This window comes from Lacerta agilis, chromosome 13 (genome assembly GCF_009819535.1).
Source record: "Lacerta agilis isolate rLacAgi1 chromosome 13, rLacAgi1.pri, whole genome shotgun sequence".
NCBI classification, from domain to species: domain Eukaryota; kingdom Metazoa; phylum Chordata; class Lepidosauria; order Squamata; family Lacertidae; genus Lacerta; species Lacerta agilis.
The window spans coordinates 23,970,084-23,989,698 of record NC_046324.1 but is presented as its reverse complement, the minus strand read 5'-3'; the positions used below and the strand labels follow the sequence as shown (position 1 = coordinate 23,989,698).

The following is a 19,615-nucleotide window of genomic DNA, read 5'->3' as shown; positions in this document are numbered from 1 at the left end:
CATTAAATCCATTTTAAAGGAGTATAATTTGACCTTTTACAAGTTGTCTGATCAGGCTTGTTTACCCTTCCCACTTGTGGCATTGTACTCTTGTCTTTCTACATTGCCTAGTCAACTAATTCACCCTGTTCTGCACTTCTCTTGCAGTGGGGCTCAGCAGTGTACTTGTGCTATAAGAAGTCTGTGGCAAAAACAAACACCATATCATACAAAGCTGGTAAGTCATCTGTAGGTTTTATTTATTTATAATAATGCTTATTGGCTGCATATAGTAGACCAATTTTATTTATGGATTAATTATTTTATGTAAGCTTAGACTGGATTTACACTAACGCGGGAAAATTCTGAAATATCAAGAAGACCAAGAATGTTATGTCACTTTGAGAGGCAGGCTGCCTATGCACTATGCATTTAAAGCACCCCACCCCCCACTGAATCCTGGGAATTGTAGTTTACCTGAAACAGACCTACAATTTCCATCACCCTTAACAAACTACAGTTCCTAGGATTTAGGGTGTGTGTGTTGTGGAGCGTGAGGAAGAAGACATGCTTTAAATGTGTGGTGTGTACACATTCTCATTTATGACAATCAGGATAAAGACTTGGTTCAGTGGGCCTGGAGGGACTTTGGAGGTTGTTTATTATATTTTTATTCCATTTTCCAGACCATTCTTGACTTCTAAAGTAGCTCATATTAATGACATTTTTTAAAAAAATGAGAGACAGGCCCTGTCACCAAGCTTACAAACTAAACAGATGAGATGCAAACAAAGAGAAGGGAAGGGGAGCAGAAGTAAAAGGCAGAAGAGGGAGGTCCAATTTTCAAGGCCAAAATGGTGAGCTGTGCGCAGGCCTTCATATTCCATGCTGCCCACATTCTTCTTCCCTTGTCAGGGAATTTGACTTGCGGTTGCTTTTCGTGAAAAGCTTTCTCTTCCCCCACTTCTCTTCCCCCACTTTTGAAATTAATGGGAGGTCCAGTAATGGTTTTTGATACGGCATAATGGGTGGTCTGTTGTTGCTATGCTTTTGTAAAACAAAATGAGGGGGAATGCACAACCCTGAGTCACTTTAATTGGGATATTTTGGAGGCACACAGGTACATCTGCCAAGTACAGAAGCTCATCCTCTCCCTGGAGCTTGCCTGGGCAAGCCCAGTTGAAATGAACGCAGCATTGCTTAGGAGGCTTTTATCCAGTATGCCTTCTATTGAATAAGCAGAATGAAATGTTGAGTTATTTTGATTTCATTGCTGGGAAATTGGATTGATTGCATTGACTGGAGGAGCTGTGAAACCAGTTCAAGTGGCAATGCCGTCTGTAATAGGATCGATGTGGTTCAGCGGATAGGGGTTGTCAGTGTGGTTCCCATGGCACAAGTCCTTCTCAGACCATGGTTTTGTTTTGCTTTGTTTTTGTTTTTAATTTTCTTTTTCGTTAACTTACCAACTCATGTTCTTCTGCATATCTGCAGACAGAGTTCACCTAGTATGCAGAGGCTCCAGATTTCTTTCTGAGAGGCCCTGTGTTGCTGCCAAACTTGTAGGAACCCGAGTTCATTATTAGTAGGAGCAAGTGGGGACTTGCAACAGTCCTCAACCCTAAAAGGAATGCTCCTATTCAGGACTTTTAGCGTTCTGGAAAAGGATCCTCAACGGTCCCTTCAGGGCTTTCAGAAAGGTAGAAGGAAGGATTCAGGAGCAGAAAGGGAGAAAGGACACCTTTTAATTTCTTCCCACTTGAAAATGTCTCCTCGTGGCTGGTCCTGCCATAGGGCAGAGTTCGACAGCCACCTCAGGTGGCAGATGTTGTTAGGGGCAAGGAATGTGGTAACACGTTGGAGGATTGAGCTTTGGATACCCCACAGCCAGCCCCATACTCCCTAAGCTAGCTTGCTGGAAGATGCTTTGTTTTGGAAGTAATATTCAGCTGCTGGCCTGGTTGGTACATAGAATGGGGGAGGGGGCATCATTTTGTTTTTTTGCCTCGGGCAGCAAAAATTATTGGGTAAACCCTGCTTCTCCTATTGTGTTATGTAGTGCTAAAGGACATAGTCTTGGGACTGACAGCCAGACCCAAACATAAGAGTATTAATGCTATATACCAAAATAAAATGTTTCCTTTCTTTCTTGCCTCCTTGTAACCTTGTGATACGCACTTGCCACCCCACCCCCTTTACTTCAAGCCAAGGATACTATAAGCCAGGGGTCAGCAAACTTTTTCAGTAGGGGCCCCCAGACCTTGTGGGGGGCTGGACTATATTTTGAAAAATAATAATGAACGAATTCCTATGCCCCACAAATAACCCAGAGATGCATTTTAAATAAAAGGACACATTCTACTCATGTAAAAACACACTGATTCCCGGACTGCCCGCTGGCCGGATTTAGAAGGAGATTGGGCCGGATCTGGCCTCTGGGCCTTAGTTTGCCTACCCATGCTATATAAGCTATTTGGCAAATTCCCTCTATTTATATTCCTTTCCCTCCCCACCCACTTAACAGACTTGCAACCTTCTGTGTCTCAACTATCCTTTACGTTTTATAAGTCTTGGAAGCCACTGTGTGTTGGTCCCCATGCAGCTGTTTGTTACTGTTTTTAAAGTATTTTTCCTTTACAAACTAATATTCCTGGGAGCATGAAGAAGCTATTATCTTCATTTATTTGGTTATTGTTTTCCTTGTTTTCCTTCCAAACGGATAGGCATTGGACCACCCAAGTTTGGTATTAGACGGGATGGTGATGATGCAGAAATTATACATGTCAAAACAAGAAACAGTGAAACTGTAGTCCTAAAAGACACAAAAAAATTCCAAATACGAATCAAGCAACATCATTAAAAACTGGATTGCAGTCCACAGCCCAAAGCTTTCCTGAATAAAGTGTTTATTTTACACTCTCACTGGATCGTTTGATTATGGCTAAGGAAGATATTCCTTAATTTGTCAACAAGGTCAGAAATAAATGAGGTATATTGAAATTACCTCAAGCAAAATTTTGTATTGAAAGATATCAACAGTGGATAGATGGCAGTTTGACAATATAAGTATCTTGAGATTTGAATTTTCCTTATTTGCTCTAATTGCGGCAATTTAAATTTCTGCTGTGCTGCTTGATTTAAAAGAGGAAGGGTTTCTAATAATTTGTTGTATATTTTTGGAATGCTCAATATGGTGCTAATGTTCAATTGAGAGTTTGATATGTGTAGTTTTTCTTTAATTTTGTGGTGTTGGCCGTCATAATTTTTCAGGAGTATGGTTAAACTGGATCTCATGTGACTTGGAAGTAAATCCCATTGAATTAAATGGTCTTATTCCCAAGTAAATGCGTGTAGGATTGTACCCTTAGCTGGAAGTAAAACTTATTTAATTCAGACTTGCTTGTGAGTAGGCATGCAAAGGATTGCATTGTTGTGCAGGGAAGCACAGAAGTTGGGAAAATAAACTCTTAGCATGCCCCTTAATAGTTCCGTGTGTTACATAAGGAATGGTTTTTCAAGTATGCTCAGTGGAGTTCAGGTCTTTCAGTAATATAAAGAATTGTTTCTCCAGGTCTAATATGCAGATATCCAGAAGACGACTACGATTCATTTCCCTTACCAGAATCAGTACCTCTTTTTTGCCTCCCAATGGGGGCAACAATTGAATGTTGGCCATCTAATAGCAAGTATCCCCTCCCAGTGTTTTCTACGTTTGTACTAACTGGAGCTTCAGCTGAAAAGGTAAGGATAAGTTTGTCAACAAGTATAATTTTCAAGTACAGCTTGTTCTTATTTATTTTATTTTATTTTATTTTGTTGTTGTTCTTTCATTTTTCTGAGTCTGAGGAATTCATCAGAAAAAGTTTGAAAGCTTGAAAATTCTTCCTGTAATGACTTCACATGATGATTAATGCTACTTAAACTGATTTGGTCATCATTCCTTCTCCACGAGGAGCACTGGAAGCTGTAGTTCTGTGATGGGGAGTTAGGGTTTTAACAGAGCAGGGTCAGCTCCAGGACTGAGAGGCCCCAGGCGAAGAGACCTTGGGAGGCCTCCTCCTCTCTTGGTAGAACAGGATGGGCTTACCTGGCAACACTGCTGTGTTGGGTGGATGGAGGCAAGATTTACATTTCCCATAATGCCCCTCAGAAAAACTACTTTGGAGGCATTTGGAGAAATTATAATGGCCACTAGAACTTAAGTGCCATATCTGATGTGGCATTAATGGCCCCTCATTATGCCACCTGCCGAGGAACTCATTGCAACCCAGCTATTGAAACAAACATTTTAAGAAGTCATGCATTAACCTTAAGCTGCTTGTAGTGCTGCATGCATGTACAAAACAACTTTTTATTGTACCTTTACTTACATATTTTAGTTCTCTGAGTTGCTTAAATTGTTTTCATAATATTTCAAGAAGTGCAGTACATTAAAGTAAAGCTATTTGAGAAATATACATATTTTGAGTCCTTTGCCTTGGGTCTGAAGCAAATACATGGAGAACAAGCATGTTCATTAAATCACATATTTTGTTGTTTGCAGGTCTATGGCGCTGCGATACAGTTCTATGAAACCTATTCTGAAGAGAATCTCACAGAAAAGCAGAAATCTCAGTTGGGTTTAGTAGCTACTCCTGATGGGAAGTCTGCTAGCTCCAAAACAGTCCAGACGAATAAATGCATCTGCCTTCTTTCTCACTGGCCATTCTTTGATGCTTTCAAGAAATTTCTTACTTTTCTATATCGTTATTCCATCTCTGGTCCACATGTCCTGCCCATTGAGAAGTAAGTTCTGTAGGATATTTTGTCCATTTCACATCAGTGCTATTGTAGAACAATTTTAATTGAGGCTGGTCACTGGTCACAGCTGAGAGTGCATTCTGCCTAGCCAGTAGCCACCTGGGCTCCCTGCCTCTCATTGCTAGCTTGAATCAGACATTGCACCAAACCTGTTTTAAGTAATCTTAACTATGGGTTGATTTAGATATAATGCCAAATCATGGTTTGATGATATTGGAACAAACCTGGAATAAGGACATACTCCAAACAAGAAGCTTCCTGAGTGTTTCTCAGCAGATGGGTCATTGTTGCTTACCAGGAAGGGGGTGAGCAAGGCAGTGGTGCAGTGCAGATGCACCAGCAGATCCAATCTGGTGCTGCCTGGTGGTGCGTTGCACCCCGCCAACATCTCTGCCACCTCTTCTCTCCTGGTAATCAGTAGTGACCCACCTGCTGGAAAGCTAGCAGAGCCACTTCTGTTCCCAGCAGGTTGCTAAGTTGTTCCCCATAGCTTGCCCCTACTCTTTGTGCCTCCATGGAACACACAGGTCATTATGGAAAACTCTGCACTGATTTAAACAAACACAATTGAATAGAGCCTATCTGCTAAAAATGTTTTAATGCTTTTTGTATGCTGGATGTACTGGCATCCTGTATTCTATAAATGGGTTCAATTTATTAAGCTGAAATAATTATTTCTTCTTTCACAGGCATATTTCCCACTTTATGCACAAAGTTCCTTTTCCATCCCCTCAGAGGCCAAGAATTTTAGTCCAGGCAAGTGTAAATTTTCCCTTTACTGTCTCCACATATTATTCTGGTTTGAGCAGGTTCATGCATGTATATGCATCACTAGATTACATGAAGGTTTTGTAGGTGAATGTGTGAACTCATTCAGTTGAAAAGCAGTGTGCCTAAGGAGCCCCCAGTGACACAATGGGTCAGTGCATCTTGCTGTTAAGGTGGTTCGAGCTCATCCAGGGCTGGCTGTGGGCAGGATTCCTGCATTGCAGGGAGTTGGACTAGATGACCCTTGGGTTCCCTTCCAACTCCACAATTCTATGATTCTCTGAGATGAAAGCTGCATTTTTTGTGTTTGGTCTGTGATGGCTCATTCATATATCCAATTCATTGTTGGTTGTTGCTGCCTTTAATGTTTAAGAGATATGCGTGACCCATATATATGTATTTTGATATTTGCTTTTTTGTATTTGTATATAATTCTTATTGATGATAATATTGCACATTCATATATTATCATTGCTAGCCACCCTAGATTTCTTGTGCGGAAAGGCAGAGTATAAATTTAAATAATAATAAAAATAGATAAGCCAGCACATAGCACTGGCATCTTTTTATTACATAGTAGTTGTGGGGAACCTGTGGCGACCCCAACTGTTGTTGGACTCCAGCTCCCATCAGTGGCTGGGGAAACCCAGCCAGATAGGTGGGGTATAAATAATAAATTATTGTTGTTGTTATTATCTCTGACCACTGACTGTGCTGGCTGGGTCTGATGGGGTTTGGAGTTCCACAATGGTTGGAGGCTTCCCCATCCTTGCTGTCGAGGTAAAGTTGAAGTGGTAAAGTTGAGAAAATTCTAAACTCAAGCACCCACCTGCTTGCAGCTGTGATGTCACTGCCCTTTCCGTACCAAATAACCTAAACTTCTGAGGGCTGTTTATTGTGTGTTAAGATCTGGAGAAGGTCCTGCATCCTTTTCTTCAATGCCAGTCAAAATCCTGGTTAAGGGACACAGTGTTGCATTTTCATGTGTAGAGATCTTTTTCAAAGTGCCAGCCCTGTGATATATAGCCACAAGAGCAGCTGTATATTTAAGGCAGCAGACTTTTACCTTGTTTTACCATTATAAAGCATGAACATTCTATTTGTCATTTAAATCAAGACAATTTTGTCCTTTTGGCATGGAATTTGACATAGTGAATCTACCTGGTGAGAGGGTATCCTCTGGACAATTGGTGGGGAGGCAGCAACAGTGAATAGTTGCTGAGCTACAGCTTTTTCAACCATATTCTTTGAATGCATATTATTTGGCAGTAATTTTTCTTCCCCGCTCAAAAGTTACGTATCGCTTTGCCAGCTTAATCATGTCAAGGGTTCAAGGCTATTGCAGGGGTCTGCCCTTACTGGGTTCATTAAAATCCATTATACAGATCTGCCACCACAGTATCTTTGGTCTTGATCCTGATATTTTATTTGGGGTCAGGTGGAACAAATGTGAGGTTTCTATATAGATTGAATTTTGTTGGACATGTGCCAAGTTGTATGTTTATTTATTTTTGTTGTTGGTTTAAGAGATCTACTCTTACTGTATTTGTATGTATGTCTTGGAATACTCAGTAAACGATACAGTATTCACAATTTTTAAAAAACCTATTGTGTGCTCCAAAATTTAAGAGGTTTCAGTAGCCCATATTTGATGCAATGTAGGAGGTTGGTGTGGTCTGCAGTTTTTCGAAGTGTTCATGCCAGCCAGGGTGGGGGCAGTTAAAAACTGCAGCATTGTGGGATGAAGGTAAATCTTCTCCACTGCCACCACCAACTAAAGCTGCTGTTTGATTCTATGCTATTTTATACCTGACAAGAGAAAGTGGCTTTACACAGAAGCAAACTTGCAAGCGAGCACAATATGTAAGACTATAGAATGCTTTTATTGTTTACAGAGCCTGAAAGTTAATTTGCTATTTGTATACCACTCAGTGCATGAGTATACAGTATATGTGATGCATGTGGTGCTGTGGGTTAAACCACAGATCCTAGGGCTTGCCGATCAGAAGGTCGGCGGTTCGAATCCCCATGACGGGGTGAGCTCCCGTTGCTCGGTCCCTGGTCCTGCCAACCTAGCAGTTCGAAAGCACGTCAAAGTGCAAGTAGAAGCGGCTTAGTCATGCTGGCCACATGACCTGGAAGCTGTACTCCAGCTCCCTCGGCCAGTAAAGCGAGATGAGCGCTGCAACCCCAGAGTCGTCTGCGACTGGACCTAATGGTCAGGGGTCCCTTTACAGTGCATGAGTATATATGTGAACTCTTAACCCTTCTCTTAAAAGGAGAAGTTTTTCTGTCTTAGAATTCTGATACTTTTGTGGGCTTCCTCAAGCGTGTTTCTGAAGAAATCTTTGGGAAGATGATACCTATATTAAATAATTTATCTAGTTTGCAAGTAAACAGACCAATGCTAGGTAAAACTGCTGAGACTTTGGAGTTGTGCCATAACCTCTTTTTCAATTGAAGATTTCTTAAAAATATTAACAATAAGGGTATGCATACTTTAAAACCAGCTTGCTATGGATGGGACAATAGTATTAATTCTGCGAGGGGAATTGATGTTTACTAAAATAGTAGTAAAGACTGTTAGAACTGTTTTCCAAATATATGGTGAAGTCTTTAATTTTTGTCTAAATGAAATAAATAGTAGGGATCCCTTCTATGAACTAATGACTATTTCCTGTGTATACTGTTATTTTTTCATGTATGGTTTGAACTCCAATACCAGACAGTGATCTGAAATTGCTTCTTTTCTTAAACTTTTCTTTAGTAATGTATTATCTGATGTCTAAAATATCGTGTAAATATAAAAATCTACTTTTATGTTATGTTTTTATAGCTGTCGCCTCATGACAGTCTGATTCTTAGTCAGCCCATATCATCACCTCTACCACTGAGGCAAGTAAAAATAACATTTAAATAGTGATATGTTCGTTATCTGAAGGATGGGAAGAGGGGTTGATTGAAAAATTACTGATGGTGACGCAAGAAGAAAATAGAAATATTTGGAGTAATAGAAATGAGTTTCTTCCCTTGTTTCTTTAACATTTTCTGGAAAAACACTGGAACTTTTTGAAAAAAAAATATCAATAATTTAGTTAGAACTAATTCACTAGGAACTATAAACAGCTTGCCTCATCTTGTTTCTGCTGCCCTTCAGTTCATCACAATAACCTTCTTCTGTTGTGTTCTACAATGCATGTATTTACTTAAGAAAGAGAAGAGGGGAAGAGTTGTGGCAGTGCCATATCCAAAACGGCTGCTTTTCTGTATTTTCAGTGCTGTGATATTCTTACATTACTTGCAATAGTTATTTAATAGCCACTGTGGTTTTGTGATTAGGGCCAAAGTAACCAACCTTCCTGGTGTTTTGAACTACAGCTCCATCCAACATGGTTAATGGACAGAGGGGTGGGAGCTGTAATCTACAGCTGTAATCCACAGCATTTGGAAAGGCGCCATGTTGACCGTCCTTAGGTTAGGCTGTTGGACTTAAAACACAGGGTCTTGGATTCAAATCCTTGCTGAGCTGCAGGACTGAATAGTGGAGGACCTTGAGCTAGTAAAATGGTGCTGGCGTATCATGTTGTTGTAAAGACAAAATAGCACCTAGGAGGAAGGGTAGCATTGTAATCAATAAATAGTATTTATCTGTCAATTTTATTGTCTTCTTTGTCTGATAGTGGTGGAAAGTTTTCTGCTCTTCTGCAGAACCTTGGACCAGAGAATGCAGTAACACTCCTTGTATTTGCGGTGACGGAGCATAAAATCCTTATCCATTCTTTACGACCGTCAGTCCTTACCAGTGTAACAGAAGCCCTTGTCTCTGTAAGTAGCATTTGTTTTTATCCAGTTAAATGGCTATAATAGGGTGTCTTGGTTCTAGGAACTTAATACTTTCATCGATATTTATTAGTAACATTCCTTATTTGCTCAAGTGTAAAATGGACTAGTATGTATCTTTTATCTTTGCCACAATGACCAGGATCCACAGCTGCACAAAAAATGGTTCTGTGGACCCAGGGGCTTTAGACTGTTTTTGCTTGAACACCAGCTGCATGTCAAACCGAGGGGGTGTTTCAAACGCTGTTTATCACACAGCATGAAGGTCAATTGTTCAAAGAAATAAAGTCAAAAATTCCTCTGAGCTAGCACAAACCCCATGCATAAGGATTTGTCATCCTTTGGGTCCTGGCCTCTGCTCCGTGCTGGGGGTCATGTGTTAAATATTTAGCTTTTTGTTGTTTTGGTGGTGGGTTTTTTTTTTTTTTTTTTTACCTTCCAATGATGTTTATGCATATGGGCTGCTGCGAGTGTTTGCCATCTTCATCTCCGTGTCCTGTTGCTTGCTTCTCACCCAGTTTCAGATTGTTGTAACAATCCTTGGGCACAGTCCTTCAGGAAGTTATTCTGTACAAGCTCCATTGAAGTAAATCAGAGTACTCTCCCATTCATTTCAACAGGGCTTGCACAGGAAAGCGCCCTGAAGGCAGTGGTCCATTAGGGCGAATGGGGCACTGCCCTTCTAACCTCAGTGTGCAGTGATTTGTGTCACATCTGTAAATGTTTTGTACACTGCAGTGGGGGAAGGGCCCTGGGGAGCTGCTGCCTGTCAGTTTAGACAGTGCAGAGCTAGGTAGACCCATTGGTCTGATTCAGTTTAAGACCGCTTCCTCTATTCCTTTGCCCCCCTCCCCTTCTTATGCTTATGAAAGTAAGTAAGAGGGTGACACTGACTGTCAGCATTCCTCCTACTTGTCTCAGTGTTGCCTTTGTACAACTCTTCAGTGAAGAGGTTGGGGATGACGCTAGAGTTAGTTGGCTGCCAGTCATTGGCTCTGGCTCCACCTACTGTTTGGGCTCCCTGCTTTCCACCCTACCAATCCCAGTGTGCCCCAGCCTTCACTGCCTGGAGGATTGTCCCTTTGTCTGTCTCCTAGTAGTGAGCATTTTAAAGTACAGGAGTTGCTGCATTTTCCCTACAATATTGCACTGACATTAATTGAAATCTGCAGGGAATGTTCATTGTGAAAGTGCCTCATATGTGGAAAATGGTCTGTGATCATTATCTTAACTTGAAGCACAATTGTTTGCTTATATACAATGCATACATTCTTCTCTCTTTTTTAAAGATGATATTTCCTTTCCACTGGCCCTGCCCGTACATTCCTCTCTGCCCTCTAGCCTTGGCAGATGTTTTGAGTGCGCCGTGTCCATTCATAGTAGGAATTGACTCAAGATACTTTGATCTCTATGACCCTCCACCAGATGTTAGCTGCGTTGACCTAGATACAAACACCATTTCACAGTAAGCATTGAGAACTTTTATGTATGATTTTGTAATAGTTCAGCGGAAGGCACTGTGGTGAATTCTTGTTTCCTACCTCATCTGGTTCTGCTTACCAAAAACTGCAAGTCCGTTCACATTTGCATCACTTGATTACACAGCACCGGATGACTTGCAGCAGAACTTGTGATCTGATTCCTCTGAAAATCGTTGTGTCTGAGGTGATGAGTGTTCGATCTATGGCATTAAATTTATGATGGCTCATTGAGGCATACAAGTCACACTTAATGGTTATGGTTACCTAGCATGTATATAGTGCATTTCAAGTGTCTACATGTATTTTATCTCAGGGACTCTTACAATAGCCCAGTAATGTAAACTAGTAATACCTTCATATGGGACTGAGGCTGGGAGTATAAAGCCATGTATTGAACTCCACACCTTCCAGCTGTTGATTCACCTGTTTTACCACTATACCAGCTACAGTGGTGCTACAGTTATGAAGGAATAAACCTGCAAATGTAGATTAACCTTGTCACCTTAAGTTTTTCTTCTCGCACTTCCTTGCTGTAGAAATCATGCATTAGTAGATTGCACAAATTGGCTACCTCAACTCTTTGCCTTTGCCAGTACATGAAACACATTCTAAGTAATTTGCAAATAGTCTCTCACTAATCCTCATAGTACTATGGAGAGCAGTTAGCTTTCTTAAAAACAATACTTAAAGCTCATGTGAACAAAGGGTGCTTCTTAAGACCACACAGCCTGAAAGCAGAACTGAGATTAGTTTTCTGCAGTTCTTGGTGGTCTAGGCTTTGCAGTATTCCTTAGCGGGGAAGAGTACAGAGGAAATAGGTTTGTAAAATAAAGGAAACAGATTTCATGGGCAAGTTCCAGTGTTGTTACTAATATAACTGCTCTCAACTTCAAATTCTCTTGGAGTATATGAACATGGTTAATCTTCGTAATCTTACTGATGACTTGGGAAGGGGGAACTTTTGCCATCTTTAATCAAGGACATGGAATTAAGCAAACATTTCTGCATCATTTGTCAAAAGTGAAGGTCATATACAGTATAAGCCTTATACTGTATAACTGATTTCCCGTAGAGTATGGGTGAGGAATTAGCGGGCTTCCAAATGTTGTTGGACTCACAATGTTGGCCAAATGTTGTTGGTCACAATGCCTTTGACAGTTGACCATGTTGACTGGGGCTTATGGGAGCTGGAGTCCAACAAAAATTGGAGGGCCACTGGCTCCCCTGGCTGATGCCTTAAAGGATTTTGAGAACTTTTGTTGGGTAAAGAATCACTGAAATGCATACCAAGAGTTGGGTATAGAGCAGGCCATAATTTTCCCATTATTTAGCAGAGAAGATATGGACAAGACAGTTGTTGCTGACAGTCCATCTTCTCCACCCACCTTACTGCTGGGTAACCCTGAGGGAAAAGAGTGGACACTTTGAGAACAGAATGCTGGACTCACCGCCTGGTCCTACAAGCAAATTTTTTAGGTTCTCATGTTAACTGCAGATGATGACCTGGATCAAGTCCAAAGTCCCCACAATGTGGGGATATGACTGGCAACTGGTAATTGCAATGGATTGGTTGTTGTGCAGTTTCTTGAGTCCCTTTTATGGGCTCCCCAGAATGGTTTGTGGGGAGCCTCCCCTTCCTTATCGCTGTACCAGTTGTGACATTAATCCACCGTCAGTGCCAAAAGCAGCTGCTTGCAGACCTTTGCTATGAGAAAAGTGAACTCTTGCCCCCTGCCTGATCAGTCTGGGAAGGAAGTTCAGTTACTTTCTGGCCCTGTCATCTTAAGTTCGTGGCAAAATTTATGTAGCTGTATTGCAAGAAACCCTAATGCGACCAGGCAGAGCATTACTATAAACCAACTACGGCTAGATAGCCACAGCAGTTGCATAGAGAAGGAAAGTAACAAACTAAGCTGCTTTTTGCACTCCTCCCGCCTATATTAGGCAGGAGCAGGGCTGTTCCTTCTCCAGCTCACCACTCACATGAGCTGCCCTCTTTCCAGCCACTGTGATTGGCCAAATTGTGGAGCTAGGTGGATAAAGGCAACCCAGCTCATTCGCAGCCAGCCATTCTGTTCACCACCAAAGCTCCAATGCCCCTGCCTGAGGCACACCCTAGTCATTATGCTGTAGAACAATTGCAGTTGTAAAAAGGAGAGCAGGAGTGGTTGTTTAACTTTACTCATGTCCAAACCAAAATATTAGTAAACTGTTATGAGTGTGCCATACAGGTGTCAGGGTATCAGATATTTAGGACTCTCACATGCTTCAAGGAAATACTGAAATGAAACCATCAGCCAAGGCAATGAGGCTGGGAATTGAGAGATGAGAAGCTGAATCAATTATTATGGAAGCAGAGGACCAGATAAGATTTAAAATATTAATAGAAACAAACAGCATGTAGGGTGCTTCCCACAGAAAGAAGTGAGGGGGAGGAAAATCATTGCTCATGCTTGCAAGGTTTCCAACAGCAACAGAGGAGAGCAGAAGCTTGAATAATCTGAGAGCAGTGAAGGACACTTTGCCAGATGTCATCTTTTCACAAGCATATTTATAAACACACTGCCATCTATAAATAAAGATTTCCATACCTAGATAACCGTTTCTGATTATGTGTACACTTTTTAGCTGTTGCTTTGTATTTTCAAAAGACCATGTTCTGCATAATACCTCTGTTTTTATTCCAGACCAGGAGATAAGAGAAATATTGCATGGAAGATCTTGCCAAAGAAACCCTGTAAAAACCTGATGAACACTCTAAATAACTTGTATCAGCAGCTAGCAGAATGTAAGTGGGGGAAATGACACAGAGATTGGCATATGCGGTGGCTTGTTGTAGTCGTTCATGATTTAAGATGGTTAAGCTGTTGTGCTACTTAGCAGGAGTGGACTTCAGGGAATCCAGTGAAAAAGATGTCTTTGAAGAGGGGGGGAAACATATGGTGTGCCTTATTCTATGCAGATGGAACAGATAGTGATTTGGGAACGGGCTGTAGCTCAGTTTAGTGCTCAGCCAGCCATCCTTGCCTAGAGGAACCCAGACAAAACCACAATAGGTTTTTCATTATTTTTAAATTTTGCAATGATTTTTGACAAAATTAGACTAAGAGACTTGTGGCATCTTAAATGCTAAACAGATCATTGTGCCATAATAAATCTATTAGCCTTTAAATCCCACAAAAGTCTATTACAGCACAAACAACAAACACGGCTACTTCTCAGGAACTTTTGTGAATTATTGTTTAATAGGTTGCATAAATGTTATGTATTTGAAAAGTTGGGCTTGTTAAAATGTCCAGCTTTGAAAATCAAATTAAAATTATTTACAAAAATTAAAAATGTCATGTGTCTGACACTCCCTGTATCAGACTTCTCTATCAAGTGAACTTAGGACTGGAGCAAGGACCTTCTCAGTAAAATGTTATCTCAGCTGTGGAAAAGGCTCCCCAGAGAGGCTCACCTGGTGCCTTCTCTATGGTCTTTTAGGCACCTTTTTATTCACCCAGGCATTTAAATTGTGCTTTAAATACATTCTGCTTTATGCTACCTCTGCTACAATGAATATTTTTGCTGCTTTATATTTTATTTTTGTTTCATATTTATTGATAAACATGAATAAATGCATTTAGAAAGCCTGTATGGTGTACTGGTCAAAGTGCTGGACTAGTACCAGAGGGACGACATTTGAAATCCCTATTCAGCCATGAAGCTCCCTGGGTGACCTTGGGCCAGCTGATATCTGTCAGCCTGACCTACCTCACAGGGACAATGTGGTGATAGAATTGGAGGAGGGGAGAACCATGTACTGTACCCAGCTTCTGATGTTTTGGAGGAACTATAACATATTGATGTAATAGATAAGTTCATATGATTTGTTAGACTCTTGCTCAGAGCAGCAGGTATCTGCAGTGGTTTCCTTTATTAAATTTATTATTTCTCTTGAGCCCTTTATTATTCCACTGAGGCCATGTAAGTGTGCATCAAGAGCCACATGCAAATTCCACTGAAATAACCAGGAGTCACACAGGAGCAGTGCTTGGCAGATTTCACCCTGGGGCTTAAGCTATATCACTAACTGATGTATGCATTTCAAAAGCTTACATAAATTGTCTTTTTCTGTGTGCATGTCACTGTGTTTTCACCCAGATTAATTCTGTCATAGTTTCCATAGCGACGCCTTTTCTGCAAAAAGTAAATGTACTTGCCTGAGTCTTTTGTCTATCTTGGAGACTAGTGATTTGCATCCTTCTCTGCCATAGCTAATAGCTGTATCCCACTATTTAAACCAGATCTAGGGAACTAGTGATGAGGCCACCATTAAGATGGGATATTAGTATTGCCAAACATCCCTCCTGGTTGCTCTGCATTCCCTACCTCATGCTTGCTTCCTCTGTGTCTCTCCCTTCTGCTTTACCAGTCTCTCTTAGTACCATTGGTTGATGTGCTCTGATGTCAGGGTGGGCCATGTTAGCCTGGCAGCTGTTCTGATGTCACAGAGAGGCTGGCCAGACAGCTAGTATAAGCGTTTCATAGTCATTGGGGATGGTAGGATATGCATTCTTTGGTGTGTCAGTGCTTGAAGCAAAATTAAAATTGCCTCCATTTGTGACAGTATGCTACGCGTGTCTGAATAACACATTGAGGATGCAAATAAGTTTACTGGTCTGGAAACATCTTGACAGAAAGAAAAAGGCAATGCTTGCCACTTATAAGTAGCATAAGTGACTTAGCAAGGTGAGATAATGAAGTAAGCCCTGTGGAGCAGAAAGGAAATGCTAACTCAATACTGGGAACCTTTTCATATTTCGTCCTTTTATTCACAGTGCAGCAAAGACCAAGAGATGACGCACTGATGGAGCTGGCTATGAATGACTATGATTTCCATTCAGGGGAGAAGCTGCATCTGTTAGATATGGAAATCCAGGAGGCATTTCTCTGTTTCATGGCCTCTATCCTAAAAGGTTACAGGTCATATCTAAGACCCATTACCCAAGCACCTTCTGAAACAGCAACAGATGCAAGTTCCCTATTTGAGCTGCAAGGTAAAGGAGCAGACTGTTATACCTTCCTCCAGTTTGTTGCTTTGTTAAAATGACTGGCAAGGGGGAAGCTGTAAAGGGATTGCATCCAACTAAGTTTTACTCAGAGTAGACCCATTGGAAGTAACACTTAGTTGAATTGCAGGTGTTTAAACAGGTTGGATGGCCTTCTGTCACAGATTCTTTAGCTGTGATTCCTGCATTGTAGAGGGTTGGACTAGATGCTGCTTCCAGCCCCATAATTCTATGACACTGTGAATGCATACCTGTCTGTTTTAGGCCCAGGCAGTATTTCAGTATCTTCCTGCAGTTCATTTAACATCCCTTGGAATTTCTACCATGGTTTCACCTTGGCTTAAGTACTTAAGCTTTAGGCTAAATTCAGTGTCTAGTTTTTGGAGGTTTTTCAACATGACATTCAGACTTTGAGTTTCTTGCACTTTTGTGGCTACTTGATGATGGTAGCGGGGACCCCATATGGAATGTTGATTTGATTTCCTTTTCTTAGTGGAGTATATGTTCTTTGCTTTCCTTGCCAACCATGTTTATAACATCAAATGTTGGGCTTTTGTTTTAACTTTATAGGGTTCTTAAAAAGCCGTGACCGTTCACATCAGAAGTTTTACACTATGATGACCAAGACACAAATGTTCATTCGCTTCATTGAAGAATGCTCCTTTGTCAGTGATAAAGATGCAAGTCTTGCATTTTTTGATGACTGTGTAAATAAAGTAAGTGTGGCTGACATACTACTCTGTTGAACCATGTCTGACAACACACACTCTGCTAACATAGGTTTTGGTAACTCTAGGTAATTTAGAGTGGCTCTCATGGCCCCACACTGCCCACTGTTGCTGATGGGAGTTGTTGATCACCAACATTTGGAGTCATGCTGGCCACATGACCCGGAAGCTGTCTGCGGACAAACGCCGGCTCCCTCAGCCTATAGAGTGAGATGAGCGCCGCAACCCCAGAGTCGTCTGCGACTGGACCTTATGGTCAGGGGTACCTTTACCTTTACCTAACATTTGGAGAGCACGATATTGGCAAAGACTGATCTAATTGGTTCTGATACCAAATATTTTATTAAATCCATCAGTGTCCACATAGTTGATATCTTCACAGCTGACACTCAGTCTAGCACTAATGTGCCCTTAAAATTTCTGAAAACTACAGAACGTTCTGAAGATGGTGGCTTTTGTTTTTTTGCAAGTGTACCCTTGACTTAATTGTTGCAACATAAAGTGCATGTCACACACCTGAGAGAAATTCAGCAACTATGGAAATTGGCCATCTCTTTCCTGCCATATGCTAGAAAGATGGCCAGCTCAAGTGCCATTTTATTGATTACAGACAATTCTGCTGCAAGAAGGGGGGGGGAGTTTCTCGGCAGTAGGCAGTCTTCCCTGACATAGGATCCTGTGAGGAAATTGGCTTTTTACAAAGGGAGCAGTGGTTTGTTCAGCAGTAGGTTTTGCTATGCAGAGCAAGGAAACAGGACTAGCTTGGTTAAGTATGTTCATTGTGTGTCATGCCAATGTATTTATTACATAAACACACACTCACACCGAAACATGCTTAACGAAGCTAGTCCTGTTTCCTTGCTCTACATATAGCATAAAATGAGTGGCTGAAAAATATCACTTTTGTGAGAAGCTGACTGTTGGAATCACTTTCAAGATAAACCAGGCATGATAATATTCTATGAAAGGGATATGACTTGAAACCGACAAAGCCTTTGAAAGCAGTATGCTGAAAACAACTCTCATATTTATACTGAATTGCTAAATTTCTTCAAAGGAAGTCCAAGATGCAGCCTTTTTTCTTTTCTTTCTCTTTTTTTTAAGAGATTAGAGACTGAAGGTGGGGGAATTGCAAACAATGACAGTAAATCGTGGAAAACAATATCTAAATGTTTCATAAAATTTATATGCCACTTGATTGTAAAAACCCTAATGTTACTGTATCATTGGCAACTGCTTTTTCTACACACCATTGTATGAACAATACTCTGTTTCCAAAACGTGAACATATGTTCTACTTCAAATAAAATACATTTTAAAACTATTTTATGCAGGTAGATATGGATAGGACAGGTGACACGCGGCTTATAGAACTGGATGAATCATACAGGAGTGAGCACACGGTTTTCATAACTCCCCCAGAGATCCCCCACCTTCCCAATGGAGAAGAGGTTCCATCACAGTACAGGTAACCCTTTGGAATGTGGCAAGAATCCTGACAAAATGCTGGTCCCTAAGTTGTTCTGGCTGCAAAGTATTTTATGTGTCAAACCTGCTGTACCAGTAGAGGGTAATAGCTGTACCTGGCCCAATTTGTTTATTTTGGTCTTCCTGAAAGTCCTTTTTTTTAAATCCACCAATCTAATTTTCTCTTTCAAATGAGTTTGCAGGTTGATATTGATTTTTATGGGTTTCTGCTCTTTCTTTGTTCGTTACAAAACTAAATAAGCTTTTCAGACGTTCATTACATAAATGCAGTCAATACTAATGAAGTTGTCACTCTAATTGAATAGCACACTAAAAAAAATAAATCCTTAGTTAAATACTCAGCCTGAAGTAAGTATATAGATCTCTGCTCAGGAAAGAGTTTTCCTGAAGGGTCATACAGAGAAGAGGGGGTCCAGGTTAACCTGCCATTTAGCCCATTTGTCACAAACGGCAATATCATAGTTTGGTGGCAGAGCACATGCTTTGTGTGCAGAAGGTTCTCTCTCCAAGGACCAGGCAACACATGACTGGAAAGATGCTTCTCTGCCTAAGACACACACACCCCAGAGACCCACAGCCAGTAAGAGTAATGACCATAGCCCAGATTCAGTACCAGGCAACTTTGTAAGTCTCTCCATTCATCTCTCCCCATCTCTTTGTTGTCTCAATTATGAAGATGGGCAGCAATTTTCAGAAGGCCAAATTTGGTCAGTTACTGAACCATTATATGCTCATTCTGCTCTGTAAATAAATGCTTGAAGGGTGTCTTTCTCTTTCTGTCCACCCCACCCCCCCGGTCAGGGTTTTTACTTGAAAAAACAAAGGAAGTACAGCAAGCTTGTGTGTTCTCTATTCAATTTCTTACTCCTATAATAGAACCATAGCCCATGAAAATATCAGTTGTAGTCAGAAGGAACCCAAAGCAGTATCATTGCCTAGAGCCCTCTTTATAGTGTGGGGCATAAGTACCGGTAAATAAAATAAGATGGTGTCTCCCTTCTTTTTCAGTTATAGTGGATTTCCTGTGCTGCAGCAAGATCTGTTTGAGCGGCCTAAGGCACTCCTGACAATACAGAACAGCAGATTGTCTTCAAAAGCCAGCAGTCCCAACAGCCCATTGCCAATGTTCAGGAGAACAAAACAGGTACTTAGTAAGCATGCGGCACCCTTCGGTGTTCTGTGTAACCTGGTTTCACTGTTTCTCCCAAGGAGCTTACTGCAGTGCTTTTTACAGTCTCTTCAAACTCTGGGTGAGTTACAGCGAATCGCTACTGGCTGCCATGGACAGTTGAGGGAGTGCGGTTAATTCATTCATTTCCATTTATTAAATTTGTATACTGCCCTTAATCCATAGATCTCAGGGCGGTTCACAACATAAAATTACAAAATAAAACACATAATGAAAGTAAGAACAAAAACAAGCCAATAAAAAGATATCATTTCCACTGTTGTTTGAAACAGGCTGCAGCAGGAGTTA

General features: G+C 41.0%; 1 protein-coding gene across 1 annotated transcript in view; it reads left to right on the top strand.

Moving 5' to 3' along the window:
• DENND4A (DENN domain containing 4A) overlaps positions 1–19,615 on the top strand; it is a 55,176-nt gene that overhangs the window by 12,925 nt on the left and 22,636 nt on the right. Inside the window, exons 4-15 of the mRNA XM_033167969.1 lie at positions 148–217; positions 3,551–3,720; positions 4,523–4,764; positions 5,469–5,535; positions 8,384–8,442; positions 9,228–9,372; positions 10,677–10,852; positions 13,556–13,656; positions 15,692–15,910; positions 16,493–16,638; positions 17,985–18,118; positions 19,147–19,282. Of these exons, the coding sequence (XP_033023860.1) occupies positions 148–217; positions 3,551–3,720; positions 4,523–4,764; positions 5,469–5,535; positions 8,384–8,442; positions 9,228–9,372; positions 10,677–10,852; positions 13,556–13,656; positions 15,692–15,910; positions 16,493–16,638; positions 17,985–18,118; positions 19,147–19,282 (1,665 nt within the window). The remainder of the gene's footprint in view (positions 1–147; positions 218–3,550; positions 3,721–4,522; positions 4,765–5,468; positions 5,536–8,383; positions 8,443–9,227; positions 9,373–10,676; positions 10,853–13,555; positions 13,657–15,691; positions 15,911–16,492; positions 16,639–17,984; positions 18,119–19,146; positions 19,283–19,615) is intronic.